Source organism: Gavia stellata, chromosome 1 (assembly GCF_030936135.1).
Source record: "Gavia stellata isolate bGavSte3 chromosome 1, bGavSte3.hap2, whole genome shotgun sequence".
NCBI lineage: Eukaryota > Metazoa > Chordata > Aves > Gaviiformes > Gaviidae > Gavia > Gavia stellata.
This window is the reverse complement of record NC_082594.1, coordinates 32,381,484-32,398,042: the sequence shown is the minus strand read 5'-3', so window position 1 is coordinate 32,398,042 and position 16,559 is coordinate 32,381,484. Positions and strand designations below refer to the sequence as shown.

The 16,559-nt window shown below is 47.0% G+C and overlaps 1 protein-coding gene across 1 annotated transcript in view; it reads right to left on the bottom strand.

Moving 5' to 3' along the window:
• SIAH3 (siah E3 ubiquitin protein ligase family member 3) overlaps window positions 1-14,614 on the bottom strand; it is a 49,202-nt gene extending 34,588 nt beyond the window's left edge. Inside the window, exon 1 of the mRNA XM_059825298.1 lies at window positions 14,480-14,614. Within this exon, the coding sequence (XP_059681281.1) occupies window positions 14,480-14,614 (135 nt within the window). The remainder of the gene's footprint in view (window positions 1-14,479) is intronic.
• Between the last annotated feature and the right edge of the window lie 1,945 nt (window positions 14,615-16,559).

Sequence of the window (16,559 nt, the reverse complement as noted above, 5' to 3'; positions counted from 1 at the left end):
TATATTTTCTACTCACAGTATAATCATCATTAAGGGATTAAGGTAAAAAAATAATAAACTTAGGTGGCTACAAGTAAGCTTCAGCATCCTCATTTTGGGTCTTAGGTATTTATAGCCTGACTGTGAGACTGGAAGAGCATATCCCCCCAGCCTCATTGACACTATAAGGATTGGCGACTTCACAGTGTTTATGGCAACAGGACCAGTTTTGCAGATGGGTCCCTCATGCACATACAGCAGCTTAACCTATGGCAGGAGATTTGACTATTTTGGCCTCCATCCCAAACCACCTAACAGATGTCGGAGAACATTGTCCCCTGCCTCATTTATGGAAAGGGAAACCAAAGGCATAGGTGCCTGCAGAGCATCGCAGCTAGCTGATCCCCCCCATGGCTCCGGCAGCACAATGGACCGCTGCAGCACGTGGATGCGCCTGTCAGGTTTGGAGGCAGATAAACCCCAATGCCTCAGCAGGATGCTGCAGTGAACAGATCCTGTCTCCTGCAGGGCTTATTAGTTCAGGCACAGCACCCGCCTAATGCAGCTATTTATCTGCTAGGCTCAGCCTGGCTCATACCCAGCCTCTGCTGCATCTCCACTCCATCCTTTCTCACACCCCAGCTCCTGGGGCGAGCGAGGCAGGAGACAGGCAGCTTGCCAATGCTGTTGGTGAGCTCAAAGGCTGTGTTTGTACATGGAGGGGAAAAGCAGTTTTGGGTACAGAGGTAAGCACAGCAAACTCTCTCTCACCGTTAGCTGTAGCCTGGGCTCAGAGCATTGGGTCAGTCATCACTGAGTGCTCTCCAGGGAGCTCAGCCTGATTTTGCCCATGAACTCAGGAACAAATGCTCAATGGATGGTTCTTGGGGAAGTCTGCTGATACCCACCAAGAGGTAGGGATGTTCCCCACCAGGGAAAAAAATTGTCCGCAAGATTGGACTTAGGCTGTAGGACTTCTTGACTGCAGAGACCTGGTCTAGGTTCTTGCTCATCTTTCAACATTCAGCTATTTGCGAACACCCCGTGGCACAGCTCTAACTGGAGTGTCTGAGATGTAATTACAGGTCAGTCAGGACTGGAGCTGGCTGCAACCCACTGTGTGACTTGCCTGTAGAGACCATCAACGTCCTTTTCCATGAAAAACAACTCAGAAGCTACTTGATCTGCAAGTTTCTTCTATGTTGTAAAAGTCAAGAAGCAAAAGTTACCATTACAAAAAATGCTGAAAGGCTGCTTTCGGCATCAATTAATTTTCCCTGTGAGCATCTTCCCCAACATCTGCTTCATCAGACTGAGTTCTCTTGCTATAGGCTGTTGATTGGCCTCTGGCAAATTAAAGTTGCTTTAGTTAAAGCAGCAAATAGGCAAAATACGCAGTCGCAGTCTGGATTTATCTGTGAACTGGGATGTTGTTTTCTAATCACTGGCTTATTATTAAAAAATCATCAAAAGCTTCAAAATTATTAAGAGATACCTCACCAGTAAGCTCATGTTTAGCTGCAATACTAAATTATCTCCAGTTGCCTTGTGAAGCTCCTGGAGATTAAGGTGGCTTCAGATCTGTTTTCTGATAGTGCCTTCATCTTTTACCAACAGCCTGAAAGAAAATTCAGCCTTTATAATCAGTTATTTACAAACCAGTGGTTATGCTTGTGCAACCTTGCACGACCTTAACATGTTCGAGTCTCTTTTTTGAAATATTTTCTATGGCAGAAGAAACCCAGTAAAAGTTTTGGTTTATTTTTAAAGCTGTATTATTTCCCATATGATTTAGAGCCTTGAGATTCCAGGCAGGAATTGTAATTGGACAAAAGATTCCAGTTTGGCTGTAAGGGGGAAACCAGGTGAAGCAATTGTACATTACTGCAAGCATTTGTGTCTGTTTTCCTGCCACACTTTAAATCTTGACCTAGGCATAGCCATGAATTGTCTGCAAGTAAACACACCCCCATTTGCAAGGAACGTGCTCCTGCTGCATTGCTGCCTTCTTTGAGTTTGCATTCTACTGAGGTTGGCATGTGGCTGTGGAAAACATGTCTTTTCACTCACTCCCAAAAGGACAGATAATGAGAGGTCTAAACCTGGGTACATGTCTTGAGGCAAATATTTATGTGGGATACTGCTTGACTCAACAGGGGTAAAGAGATGCCCAAAAACCATTTGCCATAATGATGGCAGAGAGGAAGCTAAATGAGCCAGACAAGCCCCTGACCACATCACAACTATTTTGTAGGAATGCGAGGAGAGAAAATGAAACGCGAACATCTCCCACAAGCCAACAAACCTTGAACACCAACAAAACATTTGTCCCAGACTGATGCCTCAGGCTCCTGTCAGGTATCCGCTGATGAGGCTTGCTACAGTGGCCTAGGACATTCCTGATCCCAGTGCCTGCATGGCCACTGCTGGGAGTCACGTTCCCACAGCCAAGGCAGAAAAGGGGAACACGTGCCTGCATTTCAGCTGCCTCTTCAGTCTGACGTACTAATGCAAACTTTTTTAATAAACCCACAAAGGCCTGTGAAATGGGTTGGGGGTGGCATGAGCACCAAGCTTTATCTCCCCTTCTGCTGCCCCTGCACCAGGGCAATGACAGGTTTTAAGGGACCAACAAAGTCACGTGGGATGGCAATATTTTAAGCTGCCCCAAGAAAATACAGGTCACCCACAGACTTCCATACTGCAAATCATGAGCCTGCCTAAAAAGGCTGGGTAAATCAGCATTTCCTCACCTCTAGCGATGCTATCTCATCCTAAGTCACCAAAATCTGTGTAGCACCTCTGGCTTTCACTGATGAAAGATAAACAGAAACAGACTCCATCAAGCCTGGGAGCAGACCTAGAATCCAGGCAGGGAACAGAAATGACACTACCAAAGTAGCCTCTCTGCTTTGTACCTCTTTGCACAGCTAATTAACACAGCTCGCACGCCAAAAAGCGGGTCTGAAGCATTAGGGATCCTGCTGTAGGGGGAAAGTAATCATGAAGCAGTTAATTGAATAAACCCGGGGAAAGTTTGTTCTGCTGGCAGCCATCCCATAAGGAGAACTAAAGGCAGATTTGTCCAAGTGGATTGTTTGCTCCACGTGACTTGCTCCACTTTATTTGCTCCACTCAGCACTCTTTAGGAACATGTTTACTCTTGTGCCATGGTGTAAAGTCTTTTCCGACTGATGTTGAACAATCTGTCCTCTCCCCTTCAGAGTTTATTTTGTATTACTTGTAATTAACAATAAGGGTGTTTATCCCAAAGCATATTTTGAAGTATGTAAGCATGTCTTGCTTTCTTTTGCCATCCCTCATCCGCCACAGTGGCCTCCTTTCCAATCTAGACTGATTTCATTAGCTGGTAATATACATGGGCTTTGGACTACCATAAGGATTTGTATTTCTGACAAGTTTAAGTTACCAGACACTTGTGTAACTGGTACAGCTCCATATTTTTTCACTGGTGTCAGTATGCTGTGCTTATCCTTGGATTCCTGAGTGTGTCCCACATGTCTGTCTGTCTACCTTCTTCACTCTTTTCAGCTATGTCTTTCAGATATGACTTCGGCTTGATCATTGTTGATGCAAATATTTGATGATTGCCCTTGAGACCCTTATACTGCTGCACCCCTCCTTGCACACCAAGCTCTGTTTTTATGTAGGATTGCAGGGTCAGAACAATTCAGGTGAGAAAGGACCTCTGGGCATCACGTTGTCCAACCCCTGCTCAAAGGACAGTCTACTGCAAAGATAGGCCAGGTTGCTCAGGGTTCCATCAAGTTTTTAAAATCTCCAAGGATGCAGATGGCAGAGCCTCTCTGGGCAGCCTGTGCTAGTGCCTCACCACTCCCATGAGAAGGACTTTTTGCCTCATGTCTAGTCAAAATATCCCTTGTTTTGGCTTATGTCCGTTCCTTCCTATTCTTCCAGCGTGCATCTCTGGGAAGAGTCTGCCTCTGTTTCCTCTATACAGTCCCGTTAGTTAATTGTAGGCAGCAATTCTTTTCTCTTCTCCAGGCTGAGCAAGCCTAGCCCTCTGCCTCTCCTCCTCCATCCTCTGTTGCAGCCTCCTGACCAGCTTGGTGCCCCTCACTGGGCTTGCTCCTCTGCGTCAATGCTTTTCTTGTGGTGGGGAGCCCCAAACGTGACTCAATACTCTGGACACGGTCTCACAAGAATTGAGCAGAGCATTCACCTGAACTTGCCGGTTACACTCCTGCTAACACAGCCCAGGATGAAGTTGTCCTTTGCCACAAAGGCACATTGCTGGCTCACTTTCACCTTGTCCACCAGGACGCCCAAGACCTTTTCTGCAAAGCTGCTTGTTACCCACTCAGCCTCCAGCCTGCACTGTTGCATGGGGTTATTCTGTCCCTGGTACATGACCCTATATTTGTCTTTGTCCCTCTGTCTTGCCTGGCAATGGTGACAGCATCCATGGTCTATTCGCTTGCTTTGCCTGAAATTCTCTGTTGTCAATTAGTCCAAAAAGTTATTCCCTACTTTTTTCTTGATGGGAAGTTCCTTCTAGTAGAAATAAATTGAAAGCTCTCACCCTGCAGTTACGTTGCCAGACCTTTTTTGCTGTATCTGAAATCTGCCTCAAAACTTGCTTTTGGGGAGTGGAAAGAAGATTGTCTTACCTGAACCTGTCTAAAATAGTAGTGAATATAATACTTGGTGTTACTGTGCCCAAACTTTCTGAATTTATCTTAAGGAGACAATTATCCTGATCGAGTTTTAGTTTGTATAAGTCAAAGGAACTGTAGGGTATCGGTGGGGTTAATTTCATCTAATATCTAAAATGACATATCCATCCCAAGCTAGTCTTCTGGCTTCCTTGATTGTCAGTGGCAAAAAAGACAGTCTTCCTTTGAGACTAATTAATCTCACTGATCCTAGACTCCAAAAGATGTTGCATCTCAGAGATGTCCTCAGCTCTCAGGTAATATAAGTAGGGAACTCACAGTACTGCCCCACAAGCAAAGCCTGGCTCCACTGGTCTGTAATGTGCCTTTTCATGCTATGGGGGTCCAACCAGCAGAGATAACACATCCCTGCTTGCAACCAGGCATCCCCATCTGAGCAGACATTGCAATGTAGCAGCGAGACATCCAGTCTCACTTCCCTATTAAAGAGGAAGATGTCTTCAATCCGCCTCATGCTCTTTGAAAGAAATGGGTACGTTTGCTGGACTCCAGCAGATTTTTCATATGGTCTTTTGCTGGATCAAGTTTGATAATTTTTAGAATAAGTATGTCTGAATAAGGGTCTGATCCTGCAAAGCATACATATTTTTGAATCTGTGCACATGCTTGACACTGAACCCCTGAGTGGTCTTGCTGCGTTCAGGGCATACCATGATCATCGCACTTGCCACCATCCTGCCATTTCCATTTCAGCCTCCCTTTCCTGCAAAGCCTGAAGGTGACCTTAACCGTCCCCTTACCCCAGCTGCCCTACATAATCCTTGTGTGGTGGTTATTTACTCCATTTTCACACTTTTTACTTTGCTTATTTTCCACATGGCAGTCCCTAAGAGTGGAAGAACATTTTCATCCTCTGCTGATATGGTTTTCTGCTCTGTAGCAGCCGCCTCCTTGCTCATCTATAGTGTTTGTTTTCTGCACAAGGGGATGTTACTGATTTCATCTTTTTCTGTCTCATTTATGCTCCATTTCTTTGTTTCTCTTTCCATTTCAGCTGGCACTTGATGTGAGAGAGTGTCTGATCTTGTGGTTAAAATACGCACCAGGACCTGTGTCTCTTCTCCACCGCACATTTCCCAGGGGTTGATAGGCAATTCACCAACCACTCTGGAGCTTAATATTTCCATGTGTAAAATAGTGGTAACATCACTAGAGCTGTGTGGATGATTTATTTTTTACTGGGGAGGCCAATCTGGAAGGAAAAAGGATTTCAGTTTGGATCAGCTCAGAATGAAATTGCTCTAGAAGAAAAGACTAGAACTGAAAGCACTACATCTGATATGGAAATAACTGATTAATTCCTTTCCCAAGTTGTTGCAAATATTTCTACCTTTTAAAAAAAGTACGCCAACATAAACAAGCAAAGTACTCGGAGATCTCTGCCGTTCTCCCCTAGTGATGCTTTCATGTTGTTGCTGAGACTAACGGGGACAGCTAAAGATAAATCCATTAGTGTTATATAAGATGCTCAGAAATGCCTCTAAATAAATAAAAGTGCTTCAAATTATACACTTCGTATGTGTCAGGCAAGTCATCGGCAGTGCCAGGATGCTCTTCCCTCTTTGGAGGAGAACGCTGTGGGAGAGCTGAGCAGGAGCATTGCAGGTGGCTATTAGCAGCAGGACACCCAGAGCAATTTTCAGGACATCTCCACGCACGGCTGAAATTTTGCCATTCAGCAAAGCCCTCTATAGTCCCTAGGGGTAAGAGTTTTGTGGGAGGTTGTGAAAACCAGCTGAGGCCACTGCCCTGCCCAGCTGCTTGCTCCTGCAACATGGAAGAAGGTGGTATGTGTGCCTACTTTGGCAGTGCACACACCAGACCGCCAGCTTAAAACCCTGCTGAAAGTGGATTTGCACCACCACACTGAAGCAGAGGGAAGATATTCTCTTTTGCCAGCACTGGTGAATGGATTGTGATCGTGGCCCACTGCGCTGGGTGGACAACTGGCGTCCATAGCACCTCTAGCTGGACCTGTCTGCTCGAGCCCTGATCCAGTGCATGACTGCAATTAGGTTTTGCGAGCACGTAAGGCACTTGGTTTCCTCCCCAGCTGCATCAGCGTGACAGGTAACAGCAAAATTTCACTGCTTTTTGTAGCTCTCCTCATCTTGGTGGTGATCATTTTAAAGCAGGACTTCATCTGTCAATAGGTAAATTGGTGGCACCAAACAAGTTGAGGATTGAATGATCGTGATTTCTTCTGAAAGAACTTAGAAGAAAATAAGAGATCCAAAGTTGCAGTGAAATCAGTGATTCTTTCCTTTCAGCAGGAGTAAAAAAAGTCCAAAATTACATTAATGAATAACAGATGAGGAGAATCTTTTGCTTTAAGACTTTGGTATAACAGGGGATGGGCAGGATGAGGAGGAACAACAGCGCAGAAGAAAAGATACTTAACGAAAAGAGACAAGCTATGGAAAGAAAGAAAAACAGCGCAGTCTGATAAGGTATTTAATGTCTCAACATTCATGCTTTCTGTTTCCAAATAAAGCGTGTACATTTGTGGGCTGGGAAGTTGCTCCCACTTCCAGAAGGACCCAAGCGGACAGCTCAGTCCCAGGCTCTCCCCAGCTCCATCAGAAGCTGGACCCAGATCGGCTGAATGTGGTGACTCAGCTCTACTCACCTCTGTTGCAAAAATCACACCAAAAGCAGGCCCAGCATATTACCTAAATCTTGTTCAGCTCTCCAAAGCATTTTTCTCCTTTTTGGTGGCACGTGCACCTCCTGGTACCCACCTCCAGCAGCTCCAGGGAGGACCACAGCTCTGCACTCTGTTGTGCCATGCCATATGTGCCAGTGCCAATGCCACCGAGAGGTGCTGAGGGCAGCCCATCACGGTCATTGCTCCCATGGTCATCGCTCCCACCATGCTGGGGGAGCAGCGGTCCTCGCCACCCCAGCCTCCTGCAGCCAGAAGAGCGTGACTGTGTCTCCCATGCTCCTTGCCACCTCTCTCAGTCTCCAGTAAAGCTGGGTAAAGACTGTCTCCCCCACACTCCCCGCCATGAAATTATTGCAGGATTCACAGTTTTTCCCTCTTCTGCACCAGGCTGAGAGATGCTGACTGCCCATTGTGATGGGAAGGCGCTGGGGGTGCCGGGAGTGACACCCAAAGTCTCAGCTCTGAGCCAGGCAGAATAACGATTATGGTCTTTCTATGGTGTAGGAAGCACCGAAGCCCTGGGGAGACAGAGCGCAGCCACAGCAGCTCCTTTCCCTTGCTTTACCGGAGCTCTTGGGATCTGCTGTGCTTCCTTTAAACTCAATTTCTTGGATTACTTAAGAACCTCAGACTGTTACTGAGAAAAAAGGAAGTTTCTAAGTGTCCCCAGCTGGGTGTGCTGGGAGGTCTTTGATACCAGGAGAGCATTTTAATGATTAAACCAGAATTTGTAAATTCTGACCTTGAGGCAAAATTCACGATGCTTGGGAACCTGGCCTGGGACTTTTTAACTTCTGAGCCTTGCAGGACTGTGCTCAGTGCTTGGCTTCTCTGCTGAGGCAAGCAGCAACATGTGTTTATTAATGACAGTTGTGGGAATGTCTGGGTGTGACTTACATCTGCTAGGAAGCAGACTGAGACCTCACCACTCATTTCACATAATCAAGGCTTATATTAAAACATCTCTCCTTCCTCTGCACCCCATGTGTTAGACACAGCAATTGCTTTGGGGCAGTATTTCTCCTGAGGGAGTTATATGGGCCGTTATGTCTAACCCGAAGGGCTGCACTGAGAAATTCTTCATATATTGAGCTGTATCGGTGTTGGTGGATTAGAAAACTATATGTGGTCATGTCTGATGACTGCTCTTCACCCCTGCTGTTAAAGACCCTGTCAAGTGGAGTGGCATTTCTCTAATATTGTAATGGTGCCATCTCCCATCGATAACATCTGACTTGAAACATCCTGCAACCAGGTCTGATTTATTATTGAAATTCACCCTCAAAATCAAACATGGGTAGGAAAGGACTCAATGCTTACCCGCTCTATCCCATCTCCGGAGCTGTAGCATGACAGGCAGCACCAGTTAACAGTGGTAATTAATTTTCCACAGTGGGTTTGGAGCGGGAGAGGGGAAGAAAGAAGCCGGACCGTATTAACACAGAAACTTCTGAGACGGTGGCTCTTCCCCTCCCTCTCCCTCCGCTGAGGAGATGCTGTAATTGTTATTCTGGGAGACCACGCTGGAGCTTGGAGCTTCCCTTCTTCGCAGCGTGCTTGGAGCAAAGCCTATGCCACCCTGCTCACCCGTGCTGTGGCCCCGTGTGTTGCGCAGGTGCATGGGTCTGCAAGCTCAAGGTTAATGGGTTATGAGAGAGGGGAGCTCCTGGAACCAGGCAGCGGCAGTGATGGATGGAGAGACCCCGGGGAGAGTTGCAGGAGCGTGCTCTGCCTTGCCTCCGCAGAGCAACATTATGGTCACCTCTGCAGGCAGCTGTGGACACACGGGCAGAAGCTCCCGAGGTGCTCTGATCAACTTGGTTTCCAGTTTTGCCCACTGAAACCCCTTCGAACAGAGGCAGGGCTGAAGGAGGGGTGGCAGAGCAGCGCTGCTTGCTGCCGTCCGCATCCCTACAAAAGGTTTTGGTGATCTGAGGTGCCCAATGTTCACGCAGCCCTGGCCCACGGCTGGGGTGGGGCTGAGGTGCCTTGCCAGGAACCTGGGTTTGCAGGCAGCAGGGGGTTTTGTAGCCCCTCTCGCTGTGGCTGTCACGGTCCTGCTGGACATTAAGGCCAAATGGCACTTGGGCTCCCCAAATCACAACCCTGCATGGGAGATTTGAGGGTGTCTGCACTGAGATGGTGGCAGAGGCTGTCTGGGGGTTGTTAGCAACAGGTTTCAGAGTCCCTTTCCTCCCTTGCACCAAATAAATAAATAAATAAATCTCATAGGGGTATAATGCACCATAGCACTTTAATCCTGCTGGGGATAAAGTGGATTACAATGCTATTTGGCTGGCCACTGTGCGCAGAGCCAAGCTGTTATTACAGGATTCAAATCCCTTCCCTAACTCAGACCAGATTTGCTTTTTGCTTCAAAAAATAGCTAGAAGACAGCTTGGCCCCATAAACCATGCTACGACCCTTTTTGAATGTAAGATTGAAATATTTATGCCCTCCTTAAATATGCTTCTTTTTGTAATTCAGTCAGTTCCTTTAAGTCCTACCTAGATGGAGACAGGTGGTTTTTACATGAACTTTGTAAGCACACTTTTTTACTCTTTACAAGAACATTTTTCACCCTCTCCAAAGAGTTAAAGTTGCATGCATAAAGCTAGTAACTCCTTGAATGAAGATCTGTTTTACCTGGACATACACAGAACCTCACAAAGCATCAGTGCCCGCTGGGGCTGTGATTGCACTGCAGTCCCCTGCCATGTATGGCTGATTTTCGGGGCAGGGACCAATGCCAGCTAAGGAGCAAGGACACAGCCGCCCACCTTCGCCTTCTCCCCAGGGTGTTATTAGCAGTGCTGGGGAGAACTGCTATTAACAGGGGGAAAATGCAGAGGAATTCACCGAGCCTCATCTCTGCAGGGACCAGCAAACCCTGCTTATTTCTTCCACACACACGGAGCGCCTTAAAACTTTCCCTGCATGCTGGGGACGGCAGCCAGCAGCATGAGCGGTGCTCCTCTAATTAATATGTCCTTGGACAGCAGCGACTTGGCTGGGGAGCTCTGTTGCCTGGCCATGCCTCTCCAAGGGGAGACATCAGGGCGACCGTACGCTTGAAGGAAGACAGGTTACAAGGTAATGCATATAATACAATCGAGAATGAAGATGACCTATAGAAGGTGCGGTAAATATGTGATTTTCTCTGCTCGGCAAGCAAATTTTGATCCCAGCATAACACTGCATTGTAAGGTGCTGCTGCCACGTCTGGGAGAGCTCGTGGGAGGACAAAGAGCAGAAAGCAGCAAGAAGGACAAAGAGGCTCCAAAACAACCCCCCCACCTTATTCATACCCCTGACAAACAGGCAAAACGGAAGGGGACGGCTGCAAAATTGTCTTTCCTTGTTTACAGCCGCCTGTGTCAGCCAGTCATGCACAGGGAAAATCACAGCAGATCAATAGGGGTGTCTGTGCTGACACTCTTACCATCTTCTCCTTTAAGATACACTGAATCACTCATTAGCCTTCCCAGTTAATGAGCCTTTCAGTGCGGAAAAAAGACACGGGTTTCTTTCTAAGCATGTGCTTCTCTGCCAACCTCTGGAGCTCTCCTAAAGGAAAAGGTGAGTGTTGGGCTCTGGTCACGGCCAGAGCTCCGGGCTGTGATTGCAGTGACAGCATGCTGATAATAACTTTACTGGAGGTCCTCCTTGGTCTAGCTATGGGTCTGTGACAGCAGAAACTGGTGCAACCTTTTCCTGGAGAGTGCCAGGCCTCCCCTGCCCTCTGCTGCTCGCCGAGTGCTTTACGTGATGCCAAATCTCTGACACATATACGTGATCACCAACCATGGGTTCTCGGGGTGGGCTGGATCCCACCACCATCCCTGAGCACTCCCCCGGATAGAAGGTGTGAGAATGGAGGTCCTGCTGCAATTTGACTTTAATGGAGTTATGCGCATTGGCACTGATTGAGGACCTGACCTATGTGAGGGATGTCAACCTGCATAATCACACCAGAATATGACGCCTGTCATTTATCATTTGCACCAGTCAGCCAGGAGCCCCCTTGCCTAGGTGCTGTGGAGATACAGAATGAAATAATCCCTTTGCAAAGAGCTTACAACTTTGGAGTAAACACAAACATTTAAGCCTGGAAGGGAAGGGAGAGAAATGACATTGCTCCTAGCCCTTCACAGAATCACAGAATCACAGAATCACTAAAGTTGGAAAAGACCTGTAAGATCATCAAGTCCAACCTTAAAAAAAAAAACCCCACCAACAAAAAACAACAAAAAAAACAACAAACCACAACACACCAAAAACCAACCCACCCAACACCACACATCACCATGCCCATCAAGCTACATCCCACAATGCCACATCCACATGCAGCTACATCCCACAATGCCACATCCACACGCATCCATCCCTTGTTTCCTAGCAAGCTTGTATTCGTCGACCATGAACCTTAATACAGTTTTCATTCCACTTGTCAATTGTTAAGGTAGATTTGGGGGCTGTCAACAAAAATGTTACAGTTGAAATGACCCAGCTAGAAATAATAGACTATGAAACATCAAAGTAGCCATAATACTGTAAACCACCACAGAGGAATATGTTCAACCCTTTCATTCTTAATGGTCCCCCGGGTGTTGTTTGCGTACGGGACAGTTTGAGGGGGGATTTCCCTGTCTCAGCTTCAGAAGTCTCTGAGCCAGGTTGCTGGAGGGAGCAACCACAGCCTCCCGGTGCATCCCCAGAGGGAAAACAGGCACCCCGAGAAGCAGGTTCATCTGACTTGTCTTTGATACCAGTTTTTGGACAAGGTGCCTTGCTGGCTGGAGGTGACCACCTCTCCACCACCAGGTAAGAGCAGGTGGGGCAAGGTGTCTCGCTCGGAGACAGCTGGCGCTGGCCCGCGGGCTCCTACCGCTCACTGGCACTGGCAGGCGGGCACCAGTAGTGCCGTGCTGGGCACAAAGGGGTCCGACCCACCCTTCTCTTCTGGGTGCTGGCACAAAGTGGTGGTGCGTTCCTTACAGAGCTGGTGGGAAACCAAACTGAACACCTTGAGAGTGGATGAGTGCTAAAGCCCGCTGTATTACCTGGCTGGATGTGAGCTGGGTAACTCAGGAGCACCTTCGAAGCATATTTCACTTTACAGTCAGAGGGTTTTTTCAGAGCAGGGAGGTTTCTTGTCACTGTGTCCCATCTGCCTGGTGTGTCAATAGGCCCGTGCAGGGAAACACATGCCATCAGGTTCCCGCTGCAACCCTATCGCGGGAGCAATTCCCACACAGATCAAGACGATTGTCACTGGGGCTTCACTGACACATCAGACCTTTTCCTAGAGGCTCCTGCTTGTTTCCAAGAGAGTTTTGCACCCAACGCCTACTTTCAAGAGCTGCTAAGACAGTACTGAGATTACTCATCTCTCTACCAGGCTTTGGGTCTGAGCAGTGAAGAGCTTGGCCATGGGGGATTTCAATAAACTGAAAAGCCCTATGTGTTTAACAGAGAGGAACAGAAGCATCATTGTTTTTTGGTATGCTCAAAGGTAAAATGCTGCAGCTCCTACAACAGCAAATCTGCAACTCAAGAGGACCTGAACGATAAATTCAGGTCTAGTCCTGGATACCAGTGGAGCAGTCAGTGGTGCCCTCTGTGTGCTTATGGGACCTTATCAGACAGTGCCACTGGCACTGAAATTGTGTTGTGACCTTCAGTAACCTTTTTTCTGCTCAGTTTTTTTTTTTTAAATAATTAAAATTATAGGTGAAAGTAGCAGGAGACAGTCACATAAAAGAGGTTGAGCATAGAACCATTCACTTACAAAATCTCCCCATGCACTTAGGAATGCCACAATTTCTTTTATCCATTCGGATGGCCAGATCCTTTCAGATAACGACAGGGCTGCGTGTTTTTTAAATAGCTTGTGTCAGCAGAGAAGCGCGATGCAGCGAGAGGCGAGCCCGTGCCCGAGCTGTCTGTCCCCTGGGAGCGCCTGCCCTGGCCAGCAGTGCTCGCCGGGCTGAGCTCAGCCTTGCGGGGAAATCCTCCCGGAGCTGGTGCCCTGCTAGAAATGACCTCTCACTGCCCGAGCACAGCCTGAGACTGGAAATATGACTCTGGGAAATCTGCCTTTTTTGGGGCAGGATGATGCTCTGAAGAGGGATTTACCCCATCAATGGACCTACTGGGGACCCGCAGCTCGGGAAAGATGCTCCCCGCAACCCCTCCGTGTTCCTTGCAGGGACCCCAGCAGAGCCAAAGATAAGTTGTCCTGAATTCAATACATCTCTGAGCCTGCATCGGGCTCACGGAGTGGCATAGCCAGTCAGGTCCGCAAGGACTTCCAGCAAAACCAGGCTCACTTCGTTAAAGTTGGTCATTCACTACCGTAATAAAGTAATTAAAGCCTCCCAGTCGCTTTCTCCCCCTGCTGCTCCTTCTCTACGTACAAACATCAGGTTTCTGGCATAGACGGAGCCGTTGACACTTTGTCAGTGAAAAATCCAGAACCGTGCGAGTAAGAGAAATGTTTTATGGGGACTATAAATAGTTTTGCATTAAGGCAAATGTATTCTCCCGCCTAAAATAGATTCACCTTGCAAATGGCTTAAGGACAGTTTCAGTGCCAGAGGAACACCTTCAGACTGTCCTCAGGAGACAGAAACAGTCTTTTTCCCCGAAAAAGCAAACAAGACCAGCAGCCACACAGCTCTGCTGCTACCCTCCCCCCCCGTTCCCCACTTGCCTGGCAGCATCCCGCTGTGCTTGGGTGTCAGCCTGGGAGACCACCCAGCATCCTTCCACCAAAAAGGGATGTTAATTCATCCAGCTAACTTTTCTGATCATTTTTTCCAGACGCTTGTAACACGCGTGCTCATTACACTGATGAAAGGGATGAGGAAACTTTGGGGAGGGGGAGCAGCAACTTCCCACGCTCGCTTGGAGCAGCGGGTTGCTTCCCCTTCGCTCCAGAGGGAATCATGCAGCCAGACAATGCAAAACATCCTCTCTGCCAGGGCTGCAATGTGTTAACAGCACTCTCCCCTTGCTGCCACAGCATCATTTCATTCCCTGCGGAGAAACGCCGGCGGTGTGGGGGGGAGGACGAGAAGATGTCAGAAGAGAAAAAATATTTTTAACTCACCTTTAGGCTGTGCGTTGGGTTGACGACGCAGACAAGTTGCCCGGCAGCTGAGAAAACCCTCTTTGCCTTGTAGTGCTGAAACCGCAGGTGAATAAGATCTAACACAGCCCCAAAGCACTGGGTGAAGAAAAGCATCACAACTTTTGGTGTTGCTGCTGCTGCTGCTGCTGGCAGTGGGCAGGGGAAGCAGCGAGGGAGCCCCTGAGTCCTTGAGCCCGGGGAGGGAGTGCAGTCGGTGAGAGCTGTGCTCCGGCACGGCTTAGCATGCCTTCATATTCATCATCAAAATAAGACGGGAAGAGGCTTGCAGCAACGGGGCGGCCAATGGAAAGGACAGAAATGTTATCCTTGAGGTCCGGAGACAGCCAATAACGAATGCCTCCCCTCCAGAAACTCCCTGATGAATTGAGCCTGGTGGAGAATGTATTATTGAACATTACCATACATCAGCACATTGCATTTATCTTGTGATTACAGCCAGTCATACGTAAGGCTGTGGAGATATGCAGGCAAAATTGATTGCTTAACGTCTCCATTTATTAATTGCCTTAATTTAACAAAAGAGTGCTCAGATACCAAAGCTAAATGTAAGGCATAGGGAAGAAGCCCAGCAGTGAAACTGTTAGAAAGTAGCAAAAATAGATTAAGTAGACTACGTTTTACTGAGGGAGAAAAATCAAATATGCAAAGAGAGTTACAGTTCCTTGTAGGGGTTAAGCAGAAGTAGAGCTCGCTATACAAATAGATTCACGTCTGTGCATTTGCAGGCTTCGATTTGGATTTTCACCGCTCTGAAGTTTTCTAAATTTTATATTCTGCTACTTCACAGGAGCCCCAGCACACAAATAACATTTTACCTCCACCACTAAAAATAGGAGAGGTCAGGTCTCAGGTCTGGTGTAACTTCGAACCATTTAAAGTCAGTGATGTTTTCCTGATTTACACTTGCCTGTGGATCAGGTCTGTTGGACACAAAACACGGTAATTACTGAATGCTGGAACTATGAAAGCATAAAAAGGCACAGAGCATGCTTCTAAAAATAATGAAATACATGATGCATGAGAGCACACACAGAGAGAAACTTGCACTGAGGGAAAAGTGGCTTCTAAATCAACAGAATAATTAAACATGCAGAAGGCTTTTGCTTGTCATTCATCTGCATATCGGTGGGCAGGAAATCACTAATTAGCCATTAGATCGTCCTAGGCATTAAAAAGGAATTAGGGGAGTGCAAGGAAAATAACATGCTTTTGCGTATTATTACCAGCGCGTATCTCTGTTGGTGGGCAGGGATCCTTTTCGAGCCATTGAGTCTCATTAAACTTGAGTCCCCACAACTGGGTTTTCTGGGAGGTGACTGCGCCAAAGCAGCCAAGGGAATCAGAAAGCACATTCATTACATGGGACAATCCTGTGTGATATGTTGGTCTGCTTGATAATAAATCAAAGAGGGTTAATTTAATTAGCTCTCTGCCAGAACTTCCTATCAGGGTGCTATTTAGGCTTGCTAGCTAAGTACTCAGATGGCTTATTTAGCCTTGGTAATCCTTTTTCCCTTCAAAGCAGAACAGATAAAAGTAGTTTTTCTTTCTTTTTTTTTTTTTTTTTTTTTTTTTTTTTGCTTCTTTTTAAACGTGAGCCCTGCGCTGGGGTTGAGGCTTGTGCTCCAGATGGAGCAGCCCCTGTACAGCACAGGCTTCAGCCTGGGACTGGATTGTCACAACTGCCTCTTCCTAAATCAATACTGCAATACTGGCTCTGCCAGACTGCAGAGAGCCTGTGCGTAAAAAAAAAATTAGAAAAGGAGGTACATAAATAAGTGGGATATTGTGAATGCTGGAACAGCTGATGACACAACCCTCCCCAAAACATTAAAGACAGAAGAAATATGTGTATCTCAGTTCTTAACATTTGCTTGTAAATAAGAACAGGAGATAATTTTTGCAGCGCTGAGAGACACTTTTGAGAATATTTTCAGACAGACTTGAGGACAAGTGAGTGAATTGATTTGCTTAAATGTATCCTTTTCTCCGTTCCCAAAGTAACTGCAAGCATCCAGCTATTTATTATTTATTTATT